The 18,081-nt window shown below is 39.9% G+C and overlaps 1 protein-coding gene across 2 annotated transcripts in view; it reads right to left on the bottom strand.

The window, feature by feature from the left end:
• Nucleotides 1-18,081, bottom strand: part of MFSD6 (major facilitator superfamily domain containing 6) — a 790,692-nt gene that overhangs the window by 22,676 nt on the left and 749,935 nt on the right. Inside the window, exon 7 of one of the 2 annotated variants that reach the window (XM_044075186.1) lies at nucleotides 11,890-11,896. The exons of the other annotated variant lie outside the window; for it this stretch is intronic. Coding sequence (XP_043931121.1) covers nucleotides 11,890-11,896 — 7 coding nt within the window. The remainder of the gene's footprint in view (nucleotides 1-11,889; nucleotides 11,897-18,081) is intronic. 2 annotated transcript variants of the gene reach the window in all.

Below are 18,081 nucleotides of genomic sequence, written 5' to 3'. Positions count from 1 at the left end.
CTTTGAAATAGCCTTTCCCTCTGCCCCTGCAGCAAATGCCACCAGTAGTTGTTCAGATTTTCTTTGAGATTTTATCCTGTTTAAGTAAAATCTAAGTTGTCTGTGTACATCCAATGAATGCAGAATCCGCTCCCCCTTGTTCTGTGGATTGGGAAAGAAAGTTGGCAAATGAATGGTCTGATTAAGAGCCACACTGGATACCACCTTAGGCATGAAGGATGGATTGGTCCTCAGAGATACCCTGTCCACATGAAAAATGATGAAAGGCTCCACTGCCATAAGAGCCTGTAATTCGGAAATCGTTCTAGCTGAAGTGACTGCTAAAAGGAAAGCTGTTTTCCAGGAGAGAAATTTTAAGTCTGCAGTAGCAGCTGGCTCGAAAGGAGGGAGAGTGAGTTTTTCCAATACAAAATTGAGGTCCCAGGCAGGGGTTGGAGCTCTCCTGGGTGGTCTTAAGTTTTGGCCCCTCTGAGATACTGCTTTAGCAGAGGATGAGAGAAGAGGGGAGGTTCTGTGTTGTAATGAGCTGAAATGGCTGAGGCATGGATTTTTATGGAAGAAAAGGACAGGCCCTTGTGAAGCATCTCAGTTAAGTATTGTAAAATCTGAGGAATATTGGGCACTGCTGTGCTTATCCCTTGTGATTGATTCCAGGCACAGAATCTTTTCCATTTGTCAGCATAAGATTTTCTAGTACTAGGCCTTCTTGCCTCCAAAATGACATCCATCACAGGTTTGCTGAGGGATGCTAAGGGTGAATTTAGGTGATTAGCCACACTGCAAGATTCAAAGTTTGGAGCTGAGTGTGCAGAATTTGGTTGTTCTGCTGAAACAGTAAGTAAGGTGTCTGAGGCAGGTGCCAAGTTGGAAGGTGTGACACATTGCACAGGAGTGGGTACCAGTGTTGGTGAGGCCAGTCTGGAGCAATCAAAATAATTTTTGGTTTGTCCTGTTTGACTTTTAGTAGAACTTTGGAGAGCACAGGCAGAGGGGGAAAGGCATAGACTGATAGGTTTTTCCAGCTGAAGGATAGAGCATCCACTTACCAGGCTTTTTTGTGATGAGTTCTTGTGCAGAATTTGTCCAACTGATAGTTATGGGGTGAGGCAAAAAGATTTATGTCTGGACTCCCCCATTTGCGTGTCAACATGTTGAAAATCCGTAGTTCCAGTTTCCATTCATGTGGGTCCATGAGATTTCTGCTTAGTTCGTCTGCCAGAGTATTCAGCTTTCCTGGCAGGAATTGAGCTTGTAGTTGTATTTGACAGGTCAAGGCTGTGTTCCACAATGCCATGGCTAGTCTGCAAAGGGGGTAGGAGTGTGTACCCCCCTGCTTGTTTATGTACCACATAACCGTGGTGTTGTCTGTCCTTATCATCCATTGTCCTGGATGAAGGTAGTTCTTGAAGGCTGTCAGTGCATTCTGTACCGTTACCATTTCTTTTTGATTGATATGAAGGTGCATTTGATTTGGGCTCCATTTGCCCTTAATGCACTTCCCTGCCAGATGTGCCCCTCAAGCATAGTCTGATGCGTCTGTAGTTAGGGTTTGGGTGGCAATGGCAGTCCCTTGTTTTGGTGGCAGGCCTCTGCCCATCATAGGACCTCTAGTCGCAGGCAAGGTATGATAGGAATCATTGTTTCCAGGCAGTGACAATGCTGATTCCATAGACTTTTTAAATACCACTGAAGTTTCCTAATATGCAGTCTTCCATATGGAATTAGAAGAATGCAGGAGGCCATGAACCCCAAGTCTTGCAGTATTTGCCTTGCAGAAAGCAGGGTTTTTGTGGCCACCTGTTTGAAGTAAGTCTCCAAATGAATTTGTTTCTCTGGCGTAAGGAAAGCCATCTGGGCAGTTGTATTCAAGCTTGCACCCAGGAATGTAATTTTTTGAGAGGGTACCAGTTGTGATTTATTTTTGTTTAAAGTTTACCCTAGACAAGTTAGAACCCTTTTTACAAATGCCAGATGATTTAGAAGAGTGCCCTTGTTTTCTGCCTGAATTAGGCAATCGTCCAGGGATGGATATATTTGAATATTTCTTTGTCTGCAAAAAGCAATTACTAAAGCCAGGCACTTTGTAAAGACCCTGGGCACAGTAGATAAGCCAAAGGGCAGTGCAGAGAACTGGTATTGCAAGCAGCCTGCTTTGAAATGGAGGTATCTTCTGCAAGATTCCCTGATTGAGATATGCAGGTAAGCCACTTTTAAATCTAGAGTTGCCAACCAGGCATCTTTGCCTAGCATAGGAAGTAACTGGTGAAGAGTCAGCATCTTGAATTTTGGAATGTCCAGAAAGGTGTTTAGAGTAGATAAGTCCAGAATTGGACGCCATGATTTGTCATTTCTGGGTACCAGGAAAAGTCTTGAATAGAAACCTTGTCCCTTTTCCTCTTCTGGTACTGGTTGAATAGCTCCCATGTTCATGAGGGCCATACTTGTTTCTGGGCCTCTGCCCACTGATTTGGGGGGCAGGTCTCGCCATCCATTTGGAATTGGCAACGTGTGGAAATGAAATCTGTATCCCTGGGATACTATATTTAAAACCCATTTGTCCTGGGTTATAAGTTGCCAGTTTCTTGCATGAAGAGCCAGTTTCCCCCCAAAGGGGCAGCTAAAAGGTAAGTGCTTGGTAAATGTAAAGGGAAGTCCTTGAGACTGCTTACCATAGGGAGGTGTCTTGTTGTTTCCAGATTTGAAGGAGGTGGCACCCCATTGCTTTGTTCTAAAAGTCCCTTGTGCCTGAAACCTGGAGCCTTTGGAATGTCTGGGTTTGACTTGAGTGGCTCTCGAAGGAACTGGAAAGGACCAGTTCTTAGTAGGCCAGTGCCTACTAAATCTTGGAGGTTGCACTTGTAAGAAATCTTTCACAGTTTGCATAGATTTAGCTTTATCTTCCATCTTTTTAAAAACTTCTTCAGCCTTATTACCAAAGAGACGGTCCTGTTGTAAAGGAGCAACATGATCAGGCAGATTTTGCTCTTTGAGCCAAACATGCCTTCTTAGCACAGACCCAGTTACAGCAGCCCTGCAAGAGGCCTCCAAAGAATCAAAACCACATTGCAAAGTATGTTTTCCAACTTGTTCAGCTGAATGCAATAAATCCTGTAAATCTTTATTTTCCACACAGTCAGAAATTTACATCATTTTCTGTTTAAGCAGTCCCATGATATGCTGTTGATATTTTAGCATATGAAATTGACAGTTTAAAGCCCTGATTGCCAAGGTTGCAGAAGTGTAAACCTTCTTACCCCATCTATCCAGTGCCCTGGAATCTCTATCAGAAGGGGTAGGATTTTTGGCAGTAAAAGCCTTAATGCCCTTGGGACCCTGAGAAATGGTTTTTGGATCTGCAATAGGATTTTTGAAAAGGAATTTGTGGGAGTCAGGAACCCTGTAGTATCTGTCTGGCTTACAAGGAGCCGGAGGCAGAGAATCAGGAGCCATACTAGATTCTGAAAAAAACATTATCAGCAATGTCTAGAACAGGAGGTATAGCCAAAGGCCTATGCTGTGGAAGAAGAAGAAAATCCCTAAGTCTCTTTTTAGATTCAGCGAAATCCTGACTTTCCCAGTGGAAATGTTCCCTTAAGGTATGTAAAGTTTCCCCAAAAGAAAAATCCTCAGGGGGAGAAGCAGAAGGAATGGAATCTTCTGCATCAGAGTCCTCATAAGTAGGTATAGACAATTCCTGTTCATTAGAAGAGTCAGAAGAAATAGAATCCTGTTCAGAAGATTCATAGTCAATGTCTTGCCTAGGCCTTTTAGAAGTGGGGGGGGGGGGGGGTTGGCTACCCCTGATCAGAGTAATTAAATCTTCAGCCATTTTGATCATTTGTTTTTTAGGCATTGGTGCCTGCACATGTGGCCCAGGTGTTGTTTTTTTTAGGCATAGGTCTAGATTTTGGCCTTAGTGTTGAAGATGGTGTCGGTCTAATATACAAATCTGTAGGCCTGAAAACACCCTCATAAGCCGGTGCCTGCACAGCGGCTCTGGACCCACCTAAGGTAGAGACATCTGCGGGTTCCATAATTGAAGCATCTTGTGGCATACCGGACCCCAAATGAGTCTTGGTAGAGGCCTGCGAATCAGAAGTAGCGGGTATCAGGGGCTGCGAAAAGCGCCTCACTGAGTACCGGCGAACTGGCAACTGACTTAGGAGAAGGGTCGTCAGCAGTTTTGGACCTCAATGGCCTGTCTCTGTCTTTTTCTTTGCGTTTTTTAGGTATTTCAGTAGTGGGATTGTAAACCAACGACATTTCTGGATAATTAAATCGTGAACCAAAATATTTAGAAGCAGAAATGTACCGACGTTTGATAGTGCATTGATTAAATTTACCACAAAACAGACAGCAAGGTACATTGTGGTCAGGGCTTAGGCAAGGAATACAGTACAAATGAAAATCCTTATGAGGTATTTGCTTCCCACAAGTAATGCAATTATTAACTTTCACTGACATTGGTAAACCGACAGGAAGGTACGTTGTGGTCAGGGCCTAGGCAAGGAATACAGTACAAATGAAAATCCTTATGAGGTATTTGCTTACCACAAGTAATGCAATTATCAACTTTTACTGACATCGGTAAGGAGCAAGAAAAAGTTTCCCCAATGGGGTACTTCACTTTAGGTTGAAGACTTCGGTTCTGAAACTCGAAAATAAAAATTTCAGGAGTCGGCCGACCAGCACTTGCGAACTGCTTCTGCTTCGCACCGCGCAGCAAGAAAGACTGATGTAATGGCGTCGGCTGCATGTTTTAGACCCCTGACGACCTGACGTCATGGAAGAAGGGACAGCAACTGATGCAGGACCCAAGACTTTGTTAATCAGGCCGACTGAGGACAACCTGCCAGCAGATTACCCAAATGTAATGACTGCAACAGTGAAACATGAAGAACATCTGCCACATTAACAATACTCCCTTAAGAGTTGACTCATTTGTTCAGGATTTGGGAGCTTATGTGGATAGTGACCTAAATTTTGACCAACATGTGTCCATTGTTATAAGGAAGTCCTTCTATTTTGTACAGCTTATAAAAAAGGGACAGTATCTAGGGATGTCAATGCCCTCCTTTATTCAGCCTTCATCAGTCATCAAGTATGCATCTGCCCAGACACAGCAACAACTGCAATGCCTACAGAGATACTTTACTAAAAGGATACAAGGCAGAAACAACATATCCTACATCGAACAACTCAAAGCCCTATTACTATACTTGATATGCTACAGACCACTAAGATGTAACCTGTATCTGGCATAAAAGGCATCCTCATATCCAATACTGATGGATTTACTGCAAATCAGCAAGTCAAATGGCATCAGAAATACTCAGTCTAGGGATCTAAATCTCTTCTGCAACATCAACAGAATGGTTTGGAGGGAAGAGATACATCTCATAGAGGATACTGCTGGTCTGGAACAGGCTCCCATCCACATAAAACAAAGTCCATCCCTGTCCATATTCACGTGCAACTTGGATCTATGGATGGGAAACAGAAAATGTACCCCAGGACTACCCCCATACTACTAATGGACAGTAACTAATTCATCCTGTGATCCCAGTTATTCTCATTAGGGGTAATATATAATTAATCGACCACTGGGAGGATAAGGCCAGTCTGTAACCAGATGCTATAAGTTAACTTGAGTACAAAAAGGGAAATTGGCTAGGCTTAAAATGGCTCACAAGGGCAGCTAGCCTATTATTTACCTATGAACATGAAGTCTATATAATCCATCATTAGTAAGTGTCAATTTTGTTTTAATTTTATCTTTGTTTGGAAGGCAGTATTTTTTGTTGAACTGACACTGTCCTTAGTCTAGCTCTGTTGTATGATTTGTACAAATATGTCATGGTTGGAAAATGTGTAATTACTTACAGTTTGATTTTATGTTATGTATGAATCACAAATTCCATTATATGGCATTGATATGGTGCATGAATGTTTTATGAAACAATATTGTTTTTCTGATTTATCATAATATGATTCTTGTCTCAGAGAAAAGGCTCATCCACAAAAACAAGCCTTCTTAATCACAGATTTTACCCAGTTATCAAAAGCTGCACAATACAAACTCAAATACTTAATTTGCTCAATACTTTGCCTTCCATGCGTGTTGCATACGATAATGTTCAATATATGTGTCACAGTTCAGAGGTGATCTCAGTAAATGCCAAGCACGTATTTCCAATCAGCTCAGTAACTAATGCCTTCCTTTTTGTATTTCAAAAAGCACTCCATATCAGGGATAACACTGTCCTCTGCTGTTCATCTAAATGAAACCTATAACATCTTCAATATAAAAAAAATATTTAGCTAGTACAAACAGCACAGCTGTGGTGAGAAAGACAGATGGTCAAAGAATCAAGTTACAATTTTATCAGAGAGGGATTTTAACAGTACTAGAAGCCTGTACACCTCACTCTGAAAAGCATGGGAGTACAAAATTGCCACAAGATGTTTGAGAGTTTCTAGAAAAAATATGCATCAGTGAAAAGACTGTGACTTTTGTCTGGAGGAGACAAGCTCATGAAACAACTAAAAGAAATAAACGTTGTTGGCTCAAGTCCAGTTTGATAACCTTTTTAAGACAAACTCAGTAGATAAGTTGCTTGACACGCACGACTTCCTGTCATGCATCACACATCTCTCAAGTCTCCAGTTTCTTCAACATACAGTGCTGAGCTGCGGGAGGGAGAAAGGGAGTAAAGGAAGGGTGAAAGGGATTAAAGAAAGGGAGAAAGGGAGTAAAGGAAGGGTGAAAGGGATTAAAGAAAGGGAGTAAAGGAGAAGTAAAAACAGAGCGTCAAAAAACACTGAAAGTGGGGCATGGAGGAAAGCTATGTTAATCAAACTGGAACTGCTTACATATTTGTCATTATGGTTGGTACATAACTTTCATGTCTGATAAGAAAAGATCCGCTTTCAATATCCTTTAGGCGAGGTTCCCCTTGCTCATCCTTCTGGGTGGCCACCAACATGGGAGCATATCAGACATGGCAGTAGCCCTGGAAGAAGACCTAGATAAAAATAATGTTTGACTTACAGTGCGTCATGAAAGTGCTCAGAGAAGACAAAATAATGGCTGCAGAGTTGTCATCTACACTAGTACTTTGGAAAAAGGCAGAGGAAGTATGGATAGCTCTAAAGGAATGTGCATTGGGGATTACACAAAGAGTTTTCCATAGCAAATGTTACAGAATTCAGTGCAATTGCCTAAATACCTGGAAATGGTGAGCTAACCTGTTTTTAGTTATTATTGCTTTGACAAAGGCAATGTTTATGGAAACAAATTGTTATGTCCACATACAATCTATATTGCCTCTTGTCATCCAACCAATAAAGGATGTACTCATCACAGTCGGTCTACTTATGAAAAAATGCAGGTACATTACTTCACTGCTTCAAACTTCACACTGTAGCACCCTTGGGCATACAAGGCATATTAGTTCCAAGTGCTGCCCTATTGTTATGAAAGTCTAAGAAAGAAGACATGAATGAAAGAGCTGCTACAACTCACAGATTATTATGACTGAGGTAAACGGCACTAGGAAAAACGTTTTCCAGAGCATAAACTCCGTATCGACAGAGGCAGCACAGTTCAAAAAGCAAAAGAATAAGCTTATCAGGCATAAAATAAATGTCCCATGGAGGGAGAGGTTCTCAAACTGAAGGCCAGAATTTGAAATTATTTAAAAAAAAAAAGGTCTTAAAAAGAGTAAGATAGCAAAGGAAGAACAGCCTTGACAAGACTGAAAAATTAGAGATGTCTGCCAAATAGTCTTTGATGGAGAAACATCTGAGACCAACATCAAAATTGACACTTGTGAAAACTTGCATAGGAGACAAAAATGGAAGCTGCCATGAGGCCCAAAGCCTAGAGGCAAGCATCTTTTGCATGGATAGAAAAAAACGACCTACTACAGGCAAAAGATCACATTCTAGAGCAAAAAGGCTTGAAATACCATGGTGTCAAAGGTGCAACCTATGAATGTGACAAACGATACTTGAAACATCACAAGTTTAACTAAGACGAATTAGAGCACAATGTCTTTGCAAACCAGATCTTCTTGGGTAGCAAGGGTCACATCATCATGGTAAGGGAAAATCTTGGTTTCCTGTGGTCTTTGTTTGGCTAATTGACATGTCCTTCTTAAATGCTCTGAGGGCTGAGGTGAAACCAAAGGGGCAGCTCTGAACTATTAGTGACCCAAAAATATAGAAACATCCTTAATTCCCCAACTATTCTGATGTGGAGGTAGTTATCCTGGAGGGTCAAACAGCACATCCATCCTCTTTCTAATTAACAAAGATTGACTGTAGAATGACCATTTGAAATGTCATTTTTAGGATGAAGATATTTATGCTACTAAGATCTAGAATGGGCCTGATGGCATTTGTTTTTGGAACTGTGGGGAATAGACACATGAAAACTCTTTGAAGACATGCTGAAAAAGTCTCAAAACTGTTAAGTTACAGCTGTTAAACACCAAATAAGTAAAATAAGGACAGTGCAACACTAACCAACAGACACAGCAAATACCACTGGTACACAGATGGTTCTACCAGCACAGCATGCTACATAAGTAAGAGGTATGACACCACAGCTGATGTATGTAGGAGAAAAGGCATGGGGCAGTGAGTGGCAGTGTACAGAGACCCAGCATTACTATCTTCAGCAGCCAATGAGTTTCACAGCTCTAGAATGCTAATATCAACCTCTGTATGGCTTGATAACTAACTTATGGCTATGTGTTGCTGACTTGTCTACCAGTGAGTCGTTGACTTGTAATATGGCTACCTCCATGATCCCTTGGCTTCTCAGGCACCAAAAATAATCTGGAATAAAATACATTCTGCTCTGGTGGAACCCCTGGGATTGAATTTTTTTTCTTTGGAGAAGCTTAAGACAGCCTTCCTTGTTTTTTTTTTTTCTTTCTTTGGGGGTAGATAACATGCAAGGGAAGCAAAAAAATCGTGGGAGGGCAGACAAATTGTATTGTGCAACCTCCATTTCTTCTTGGAAATTGATCCAAAATGTTTCCAGATTGGGGCAGTCAGGCATGGCTACAGCACTGCTGTGGCCCACTTGGGGAATGATAAATGCCTTGTGGCAAGCTCAAATAACCTAACTTCATGGGTCTAAAACCTTACTGGAAGACAGAGAGGAATGTCTGCTCCTACAACTGTGGACTATGATGAAACCACATGTAGCAGTGACTTCTCTGAGTCTTAGCAAAGGTATTCTGTGAAGGATGGCATTTCACATGAAGTTCTGGCCATCCTTCTTTATATTTTTAAAGTACTGGAAGATGACCAATTCAAATGGAAGAGGCCCTTCAAAAGGAAAATCAAAGAAGGTCACTGAGGTGTCCTCTACAAATGGGGTTAGCTGGAATCAGAACTGCTGGCACTTAGAAATACCAGGACCAGCTGATCTGACCTTACTTCCTCCCCATTATGAATCACACAGACAAAGGACTTGACTAGCATCATGAAGTAGTTCTTTGGGTCCTAAATGTATCGGAAACTTGCCTACCACACACTGCTACCTCTCTTGGTAAATAAACCATGTGGGTTAAATAGCCCACAGGGTATGCTAGAGGATATGAACAGCACTTTCCAAATCAGTCCATCAATATGGGCTTCTTTTACAGTGGATGAGCTGGGTTCTACAGTGTGGCAGCAGAAAGTACAGGATCTGATTTTGGAGAGCTACTGTGTCCTGGTCTTCCCATAATATCACAGTTGCTTTGTTTAAAATGTCCACAAGAGGGAGAATTACCCAAGAGATTTTGAAAGGAAAAGTAGCAGACATACCTCTCAACTGTACAGATTTTTGCAGAGTGTCCAGATTTGTGCCTCATATCTTTGGTCTGTTTTTCATAAAATTGTGGTTTTCTGGCAACATTTCAGTTTCAGACTTCATACCCTTCAGAAAATTTATGCTAATACACAACCTGCTGTTCTATCAACTTTCTAAGTTTGTAACAGCAATATTTAAAAATTATCACTATTTTTGGGCCTTTGTCCCACTTTTATTTATGGCTTTGTCCAGATTTCTTGCTATAGGAAGTTGAGAGGTATGGCAGACCCTTTAAACTTTCTGTTTGGGAAACTTGAAAAACTCCCTAAATGTGGGGCTGCTAACAGAAGAGCAGGGGAAATGTCTCACACATCATTATCATATTCTTCCAATTGAGAGTCCAAGAGCAGATTAATATGTGTGGTCTTGGCTGCTGCCCTTTTTTAGACTTTTTTTCTGAGAACTGAAGGACCCTTTTCTCATTTGATTACTAGAGGACCTGGGAGGGTTCAGGGTTCTTGTAAAGGAGTGGTTTGAGGGAATTTCAAATGAGGTGTGATAGCACAGCAGGGTCTCAAACAGAATAAAAGGTACTGTAATGGGCTGCCTGACAAATAACCCCTGGCTGTGGAGCATTGGGAACACAGTAGAGTGCAGGCACCAGCATTAGAAATCCAGATATCAGCCACAGTACCAGAGGACTAGACACTATGAGCACTGACTCTAAGAATGCCAACATAAAAAAATCAGTACAGGTATAGGAGATGCTGGATAAATGTAACATCAGATGTTATCAAACTCCAAGTCAAAGAACACTGGAGGAGTCACCACTGAAAGAGAGGCTGCCAAGACTGAGACAGGTGCTAGAATTAGAGACAGGGGAAACACTGCCAAGGTAAAAGTAGTTCCTCTAAAACATTAAAGTAGCTGTTGTGCAACACAAGAAAGAGAACAGGGTGGGGATTTTAGACCAACCTGGCCTCTAGTCTCTAAAATTGTTCCAGGGTCTGGCAACCAGTGAAAGTTCTATCTACTGAACATTCCAATGCTTGTGGCATCAGTCCTAAAGAATACTAAAGATGGACCTCTTCTTACCACAGATATCTGTTCCCATATTGCTCAGGTGAAAGTTTCTTGTATCATAGAAAAAAATACAGAACATCGTGAAAGCAAACAATTGGTCCAAAAGAGAAGAGAGTGCACTGAACAGGCTTTGCCATGTATGGTACAGCACTGGGTAAGAGAACTTGATTCATCTTAGGAAAACGTTCTACACATGAGCAACCTGTTAAAGCACTATCCACATGATCCACATGGTGAAATGATAAACATGACAAAAGTCGATCTATACGGTAAAATGGTTACTTAGACACAGCTGCACACTCAGCGACTTGTTGCATAAATTTGCTCTAGCAATGGCTAAAAGAATAACGGTCCAGGGTAGTGAGGCACTGGTAATTTAGTATCACATGAACATCACACATGGAGAAAACAAAAATAATGGACCCAGTTAACAAAAGAGTCAAAGAAACCATTTGCACTGCCACATTGCTACCTTGTAGTTACCCATTATTTTGCCTATTTGTTGATCAGGTAATCTCAAATGGACACAACTGTTCATTTGGGTTGACCCTGGAACACAATCTGGTTAAGCAGCATGTTTAGTGTCAGACAGTAAACAAATGAAAGTGGAAGGACTCGGTCCTTGTACCCTGAGTACTCACAGCAGCTCATTAACAGCTCAGAGCTTTAGTCCTCTGTGTTGACTGCCCTTTACCTCAAATGTCAGCAGAAATGCTCACAAAGGGTTAATGGTATGACAGTCACTGGTATCTATTCTTGACGGTCAAAGTTATACTTATAAATAGAATCATATGAAATATAAAGTTAGGAAGATTTCTTAACATTATGCACATTGCTTGACAACCCCCTTTAATGTAACATCACCAGCATAAAATATACTCACACTAGCACTTTGTACTCTTATCACATAAACACAGAATGGTTCTGCATAGTTTGGCTGAACTACTAATTAAACATAAATAAAAACAGTCAATTAAGAAGATAAAACTGCTTACCTTTTGGCTGTTTTATACATTGCAGTTCCAAGAAGGCATGAAAAGAGATCAAGCAGTTAATCAGTTTACTACATATAAGTCCTCACGTTAAGTCAGGCTAACTACTAAAAATACCAAAATAAAAACACAATATTTCAAATTCTTGTTTATTTGTTAAATTCCCATATATCATGTTTCTTAATAAGATACTAGCAGTATGTATATGAATATACAGAGAGACACACTGCTGCTTTAGATGTTTTGTGGCTACATTACAAAAAATAAAAGTACTGATACATGTAGTGAAGTTTTGCTTTAAGCTCAGCCACCCTGAATAAACGCATTGATATATAAACAAGCTTCTGGTGCTACATCACATTACTGGTTTTATTACTGTAACAGGCTCTTTAAACTTTGTCTGCACAACCAGTGCAATCTGGAGTAATCACATTCTATGAGCTTATTAAAAATGTCTTTCTATTTTCCTCTAAAAGTGATTTAAATTCAGCTGATGTTCCATGTCCACATAATATTTTGTGATTAGGTTGTTCTTACCTTGATTTTCTCTACCATGTTTAGATCTAAACATGACAATTTAAACTAGAGCCGTTTCTCTTTTTTTTAGTCTTTATACACACACACACACACACACATATATATATATATATATATATATATATATATATATATATATATAAATAAAAAAGACGGGTGCACACACACGCACGCACACAGACACACACACACACACATATTTTATATATATATGGTTTGCTATCATATACCCGAAATGTACTCGGTCGGCTGTTCACATGGTCAACCAAGATTGTGTGAAATTCACAATGTCGAACACCGGAATTGCCGAAATACATGTCGACTGCTACCTAGGGACAGGTTTTAACATGGGTCGAGATAGGGGCAGATGTGTATTTCAACAATATCAGTTTTTGACATTGCCATTCCTATTTTTGAACGAAGTGGCGTTGGCCGACTTCACTTCGAATAAATGATAGTAAACATATATATATATATATATATATATATATATATATATATATATATATGGGTCTACTTCAACCCATCGAAAGTACATTTCTCTGAAACTGAAATAAGCGATCCCAGTTCTGCAAAACTTACTACACTGAATAGCAACAAAAAAGGCACACACAAAATGACACAAAACCATTTATGCGGGGGGCAAGCCCCCTGCACCCCCACACCCCCGCTACTTACAGTATATCTACTAACTGCAAGATCGCACTACAGTGGGGAAAAGGGAATATTTCCCTTATCCTCACCGTACCGTGATCTATGACAACTACTTGGTGTTGCTGGTATTCTTTGTAATGAGTTTCACGAAAGTGCGTTTGTCATTGAAATGCACTTTCGCGGAACTGGGATTGCTTATTTCAGTTTCAGAAAATGTACTTTCGGTGGGTCGAAACAAACCCATACATGTTTGCATATATTTGAATTCTATCTCATTTGTCCTGTTATATCCACATCCTACACATACGTACACACACACATACACACACACACATACACACACACACACACACACACACACACACACACACACACACACACACACACACACACACACACACACACATTATGGTAAAATGAAACAAAAGTCAATGGTGCAGACCACCAAGTGAACTAAAGAAAATTAACTACTATTGAGATAACCAAAAATCATATACAGGACTTTTGAGCTTTCCCAGAGTCCCATAAACAAAGGGACACAAAATCAAGTAATTCCCTTATGAGGCAAATATTAATGTCACAGCACATAAGAGCTACCAGGTAGGCTCTCTTCTTCTCTGTAGGAAGATGTCCAGTTTTTCTCAGGTATAATAAGTAGTGAACCATTTTACTGTGGCACATTATCCAGAACCATTGTCCCAGGCACAAAATCCAACCTCTAGGAGAAGCCAACTTTCTCTGAATTTGTAGGGGTATTAGCCCTCTCTCATACACATCACTTAATGATGTAATTGGTCTACAAAAGACCTACTCACTGAACCATGCAGAAATCCTCTCTGCCAAATACATTATAGTACACAATTATTTAAAGCAACAGTTCTATTTACGGCATGCGTTCACAACATTTACATAATTTATAAAAGCAACATTTGTTCACACTACTTTTGAGGCACCATTCTATCAAAGACCAGCACACTATGTTGCTCTACACACACACACACACACACACATATATATATATATATATATATATATATATATATATATATATATAATATAATATATATATATATATATATATATATATATATATATATATATATATATATAAATAATTGTTGCTTCAGTGAAATAAATCAGTGAAATGAATTTTCAGTAATTTGAACTTTAGATGAATGACAGTGAAGTGGGATTTCTGTGAAGTGAAGTAGACCCACACACACACACACACATATATATATATATATATATATATATATATATATATATATATATAGTTACATTTTAAAATCTCGAACAACTGAAATATCGAAATTCAGTTGCTCGAGTCCAAAGTGTCGAAACTGCAGAACACTGAATGCAGGAATGTTGAATCCGCGGTTGTGGTGGTGCATACATGATGTGGGATTGCTGTGTTCGTGATGTGCGGTATGGTATGTGGATATAGCTGGAGATTCAGGTAAGTGGTGTTTTTGTAAGGGTATTAGGTAGGGATTTTAGTGTGAGTGTGTTTGAAGTTTTTATGTGTGGGTTAGGGTAGGTAGGTATGATTGTGAGTGTGTAAGTGTTTAGAGTGGTGGTATTTGTACGCATGTGATGTGTGTTTGTGCAAGGGGAGTGTAGAACGTGTAGTGGTGGGTTCTGTGTGTTTGTGGTTTTAGTGCAACCTTGGAGTTATTATATATAAGTAGCGGGGGTGTGGGGGGCTGTGGTGGGTAAAGGGGGGCTTGCTCCCCTGTTTATATGTAGGGTAGGTATCTGTGTTTAGTTTGTTGTGTTTGTGTGTGTTTTGTTGGTTTGTTTTAGTTTTGGAAGGAAGGTGCATGTGTGCTTGTTTGTGTGGTGGAGTGCGTATGTGAAAAGTCGCGATTTTGAATTTCCCGCTTTTGGGGTTTTAGAGTATTCTGCTTTATGGTCTCAAGATACTGAAATTCGATATTTCAGTATTTCAGGATTATAAAGTGAAACCATATATATGTATATATAGAGAGAAACACACACACACACACACACACACACACACACACACACACACACACACACACACACACACACACACACACACACCTAATTAGTAAGTCTATGGAGACAAAGAATGTACAAATATATATAAAAAATAAGTTTATTACTCCAACTGGAACAAAAAATCCAAACAGAATGGAAAAACAGCACACCTTAGCTTTGCAGAATTACATACAATTTTATCAGTACCCCTTCAGGCTCATTGAACTTTCCAACCAGCAAGCTGTTTTAAAGTCCATGACTGCAGATGTCAACCAGACCTTAATTACAACTCTGCACCAAAGCTAATTCAACAGATACAATTCTGCATCTTTCTAGAACAAGGCTGGCATCTTCACATCTCCAAGGTCATCTTCCTTGCTACTCTTAAAATGAGAAACTGACTGCGTTACCAGCTCTCCAAGCTACTTCCTTTTATATAGCCTTAATTAACAATTAGTGCCTTGTTAACTAACTAATGCAATGTGTTGCCTAGCCGCTACTTGTTCATGACAGTGTTCCCACATTACACACTGCAATACACATTTTAAAGATGCATACCCCTTTTCCAGGCCCAACATGTTGCAACTATATCCCAATCAACACAAAACCAGGGGTATTTTGTACTTGTATCCACATTATATGATCTTGACAACCCATCAGCACTTCAATTGTTTAGGCCACAGCTGAGGGTTACTGTGTATACAAAGGGCTGCAGAAATAGTGCCTAATGGGATAACTTTGCATTGTCAACATTCTGTCGAATCGCCTATTGAACATGGGTATGTACATTCACTAAATTGAAGTTTCTACCTAATAAACAGTATTTCAGGGCACTAAAGGCCCACTTTATTGCTAGACACTCTCCCAACAGATGGGTATCTACTTTATTCACGACTCAACTTCCTGTTCATATAGCACACAGGATCCTCCTAATATTGAATACCATAAGGTAAAACTATCCCCAAACCTGTCTCTGATACGCTTGTGTATACAGGGAAAACCATTATCCCCAAACCTGTCTCTGATGTGCCTGTACATACAGGGCAAACAACTGTCCCCAAACCTGACCTTGATGTGTAAAATCAGTAAAATCAGGAGTCACTAACACAGATTCAGAATGTAGGATTCTTTTTAGTTCATTAAATGTTCTATCCATCACAAGATACCACTGCATGCTGACATGAGCTTTTCTTCTTACCACCCCACTTCTTATAAGGTACTGGTATTGCTCAACTTCCACTATACCCATTTTACTTTTTCTAGCATCTACAGTCAAGCCTGTTTGTCTTATGAATTCAGTGATAGTCCCAGTCCTCTGGATGAATGACCCCATCAAAGTATGCTCATTTTAAAAACAGCAAGCAGCATATCAGGAATGAGGCTTCAGTATTTTATCCATCAGCTTCTGAATGGTGGCTGGAGCTCCATGGATGACAAATAATAACACTGTATACTAAAACAGACCATCAATAGTTACAAATGCTGCCTTTTGCTTTAACAGAAGGGGTAAGTGGCATCTTCCATTATCTCTTACTCATGTTCAGTGTTGTCAAGAAGCTAGCATCCCCCAAGTTCTCCATCAACTCTGCAGTTCTGAGTAAAGGATAGTCAATGCACTTTTAAATGCTCTCCAGTTTTTTAAAGTCATTACAGAATGCAATATTTCCATTAAGTTTAGGAAGTCGCACTATTACACTGCTACATTCACTTTGTCATGTTCTGCCATGCCTAGTATGAGTGCATTTTGAGTTTGCTCTTTTACTGTTGTTGTGACTCTGGTGCCTGACTCACTCTAACCTTCCTTCCTTCCTGGTGTATTATGTTCTACAAGCTTAGTTTGCCCAAGCATTTTTGAAAACATTCCTTTATTCCTTAAGATAAATTATCTTACTTTCTGCTTTTGTATTTTTGACAAGGATTTCTATAGCTGTGCTTAAGGTCGAGAATCCCTGGTCTCTTCTTTATGAACTTCTGCCTGCAAATTCACTGTAGAATTTTCTGTTCCTCTGCATGGCTTCAGTACATTAATATGATCACTATGTTCTATCTTTCTCTTTCCGGGCTGTTTAACTTTACAGTTCACTGCAATTATTCTTCCAGTCACCACAAATTGCCCAAGCCACTTGTTCAGAAATGCATTTTCCATGGAGAGTGCAAACACTAATACCCAATCTCCTGGGTTACATTCTCTAAACTCTGAATTCTTTATATACACTCATTGCATTTCATGGCTTCTGTGCACATGCTCCCTTAGTCTGGCCATAACCAGCTTTACTCTAATTGGAAACTAATGCAGTGTTTTATCACATTTTAAATTGAATTTTCTCTGCTTCCCAAGTTTCCTTAACAATGTTAAGAATTTGCCAGGGTGTCTGCCGTACAAAAGGTAATATGGTGTAACCCCAGATAAAGCTTGTGGCACCTCTCTTTCAGCAAACAGTATGTAAGGTGACAACTGGTCCCAATTCTTACCATCTGTATTAACAACTTTCCTTAGCATGGCTTTCAGCTTATTATTAAACCTCTCTAGTAATTCAGCAGTCTCTGGATGGTAGACTGATGTCTTTAGCTGTTTAACTTTAAAGCACTGACATAACTGATACAGCAATCTTGACATAATACAGAGACTTGGTCGGTAAGCATCTCCTCAGAGATAACTGCACCAATTCTCTGGCAACAGCCTCAGGATTAGGTTTTTGTAATGCCACTGCTTCTAGTGATTTGGTAGCACAGTCCATTATTAATAGCATGCACTGATACACACCAAAAGATTTACTAGAAACACCATAATGTCCGCAGAAATACATTCAAATGGCACCTATGTTATAGGCAATGGGATCAATGAACATTGAAATCAAGGATGGAATATAGTTTTCTGGCATTACAGCCAAGAGGAACAGAATTTGTCTATGTCTTTCATTATGTTTGGCTAATAAAATCTTGTTAATTCTCTCGCCTTAGTGTTTTTCTACCCAGGTGACCTCCCAACACATGGCTATG

This window comes from Protopterus annectens, chromosome 6.part0 (assembly GCF_019279795.1).
Source record: "Protopterus annectens isolate FY-2018-M chromosome 6.part0, PAN1.0, whole genome shotgun sequence".
NCBI lineage: Eukaryota > Metazoa > Chordata > Ceratodontiformes > Protopteridae > Protopterus > Protopterus annectens.
The sequence above is the reverse complement of the archived record's forward strand: the minus strand, read 5'-3'. Positions and strand labels throughout refer to the sequence as shown.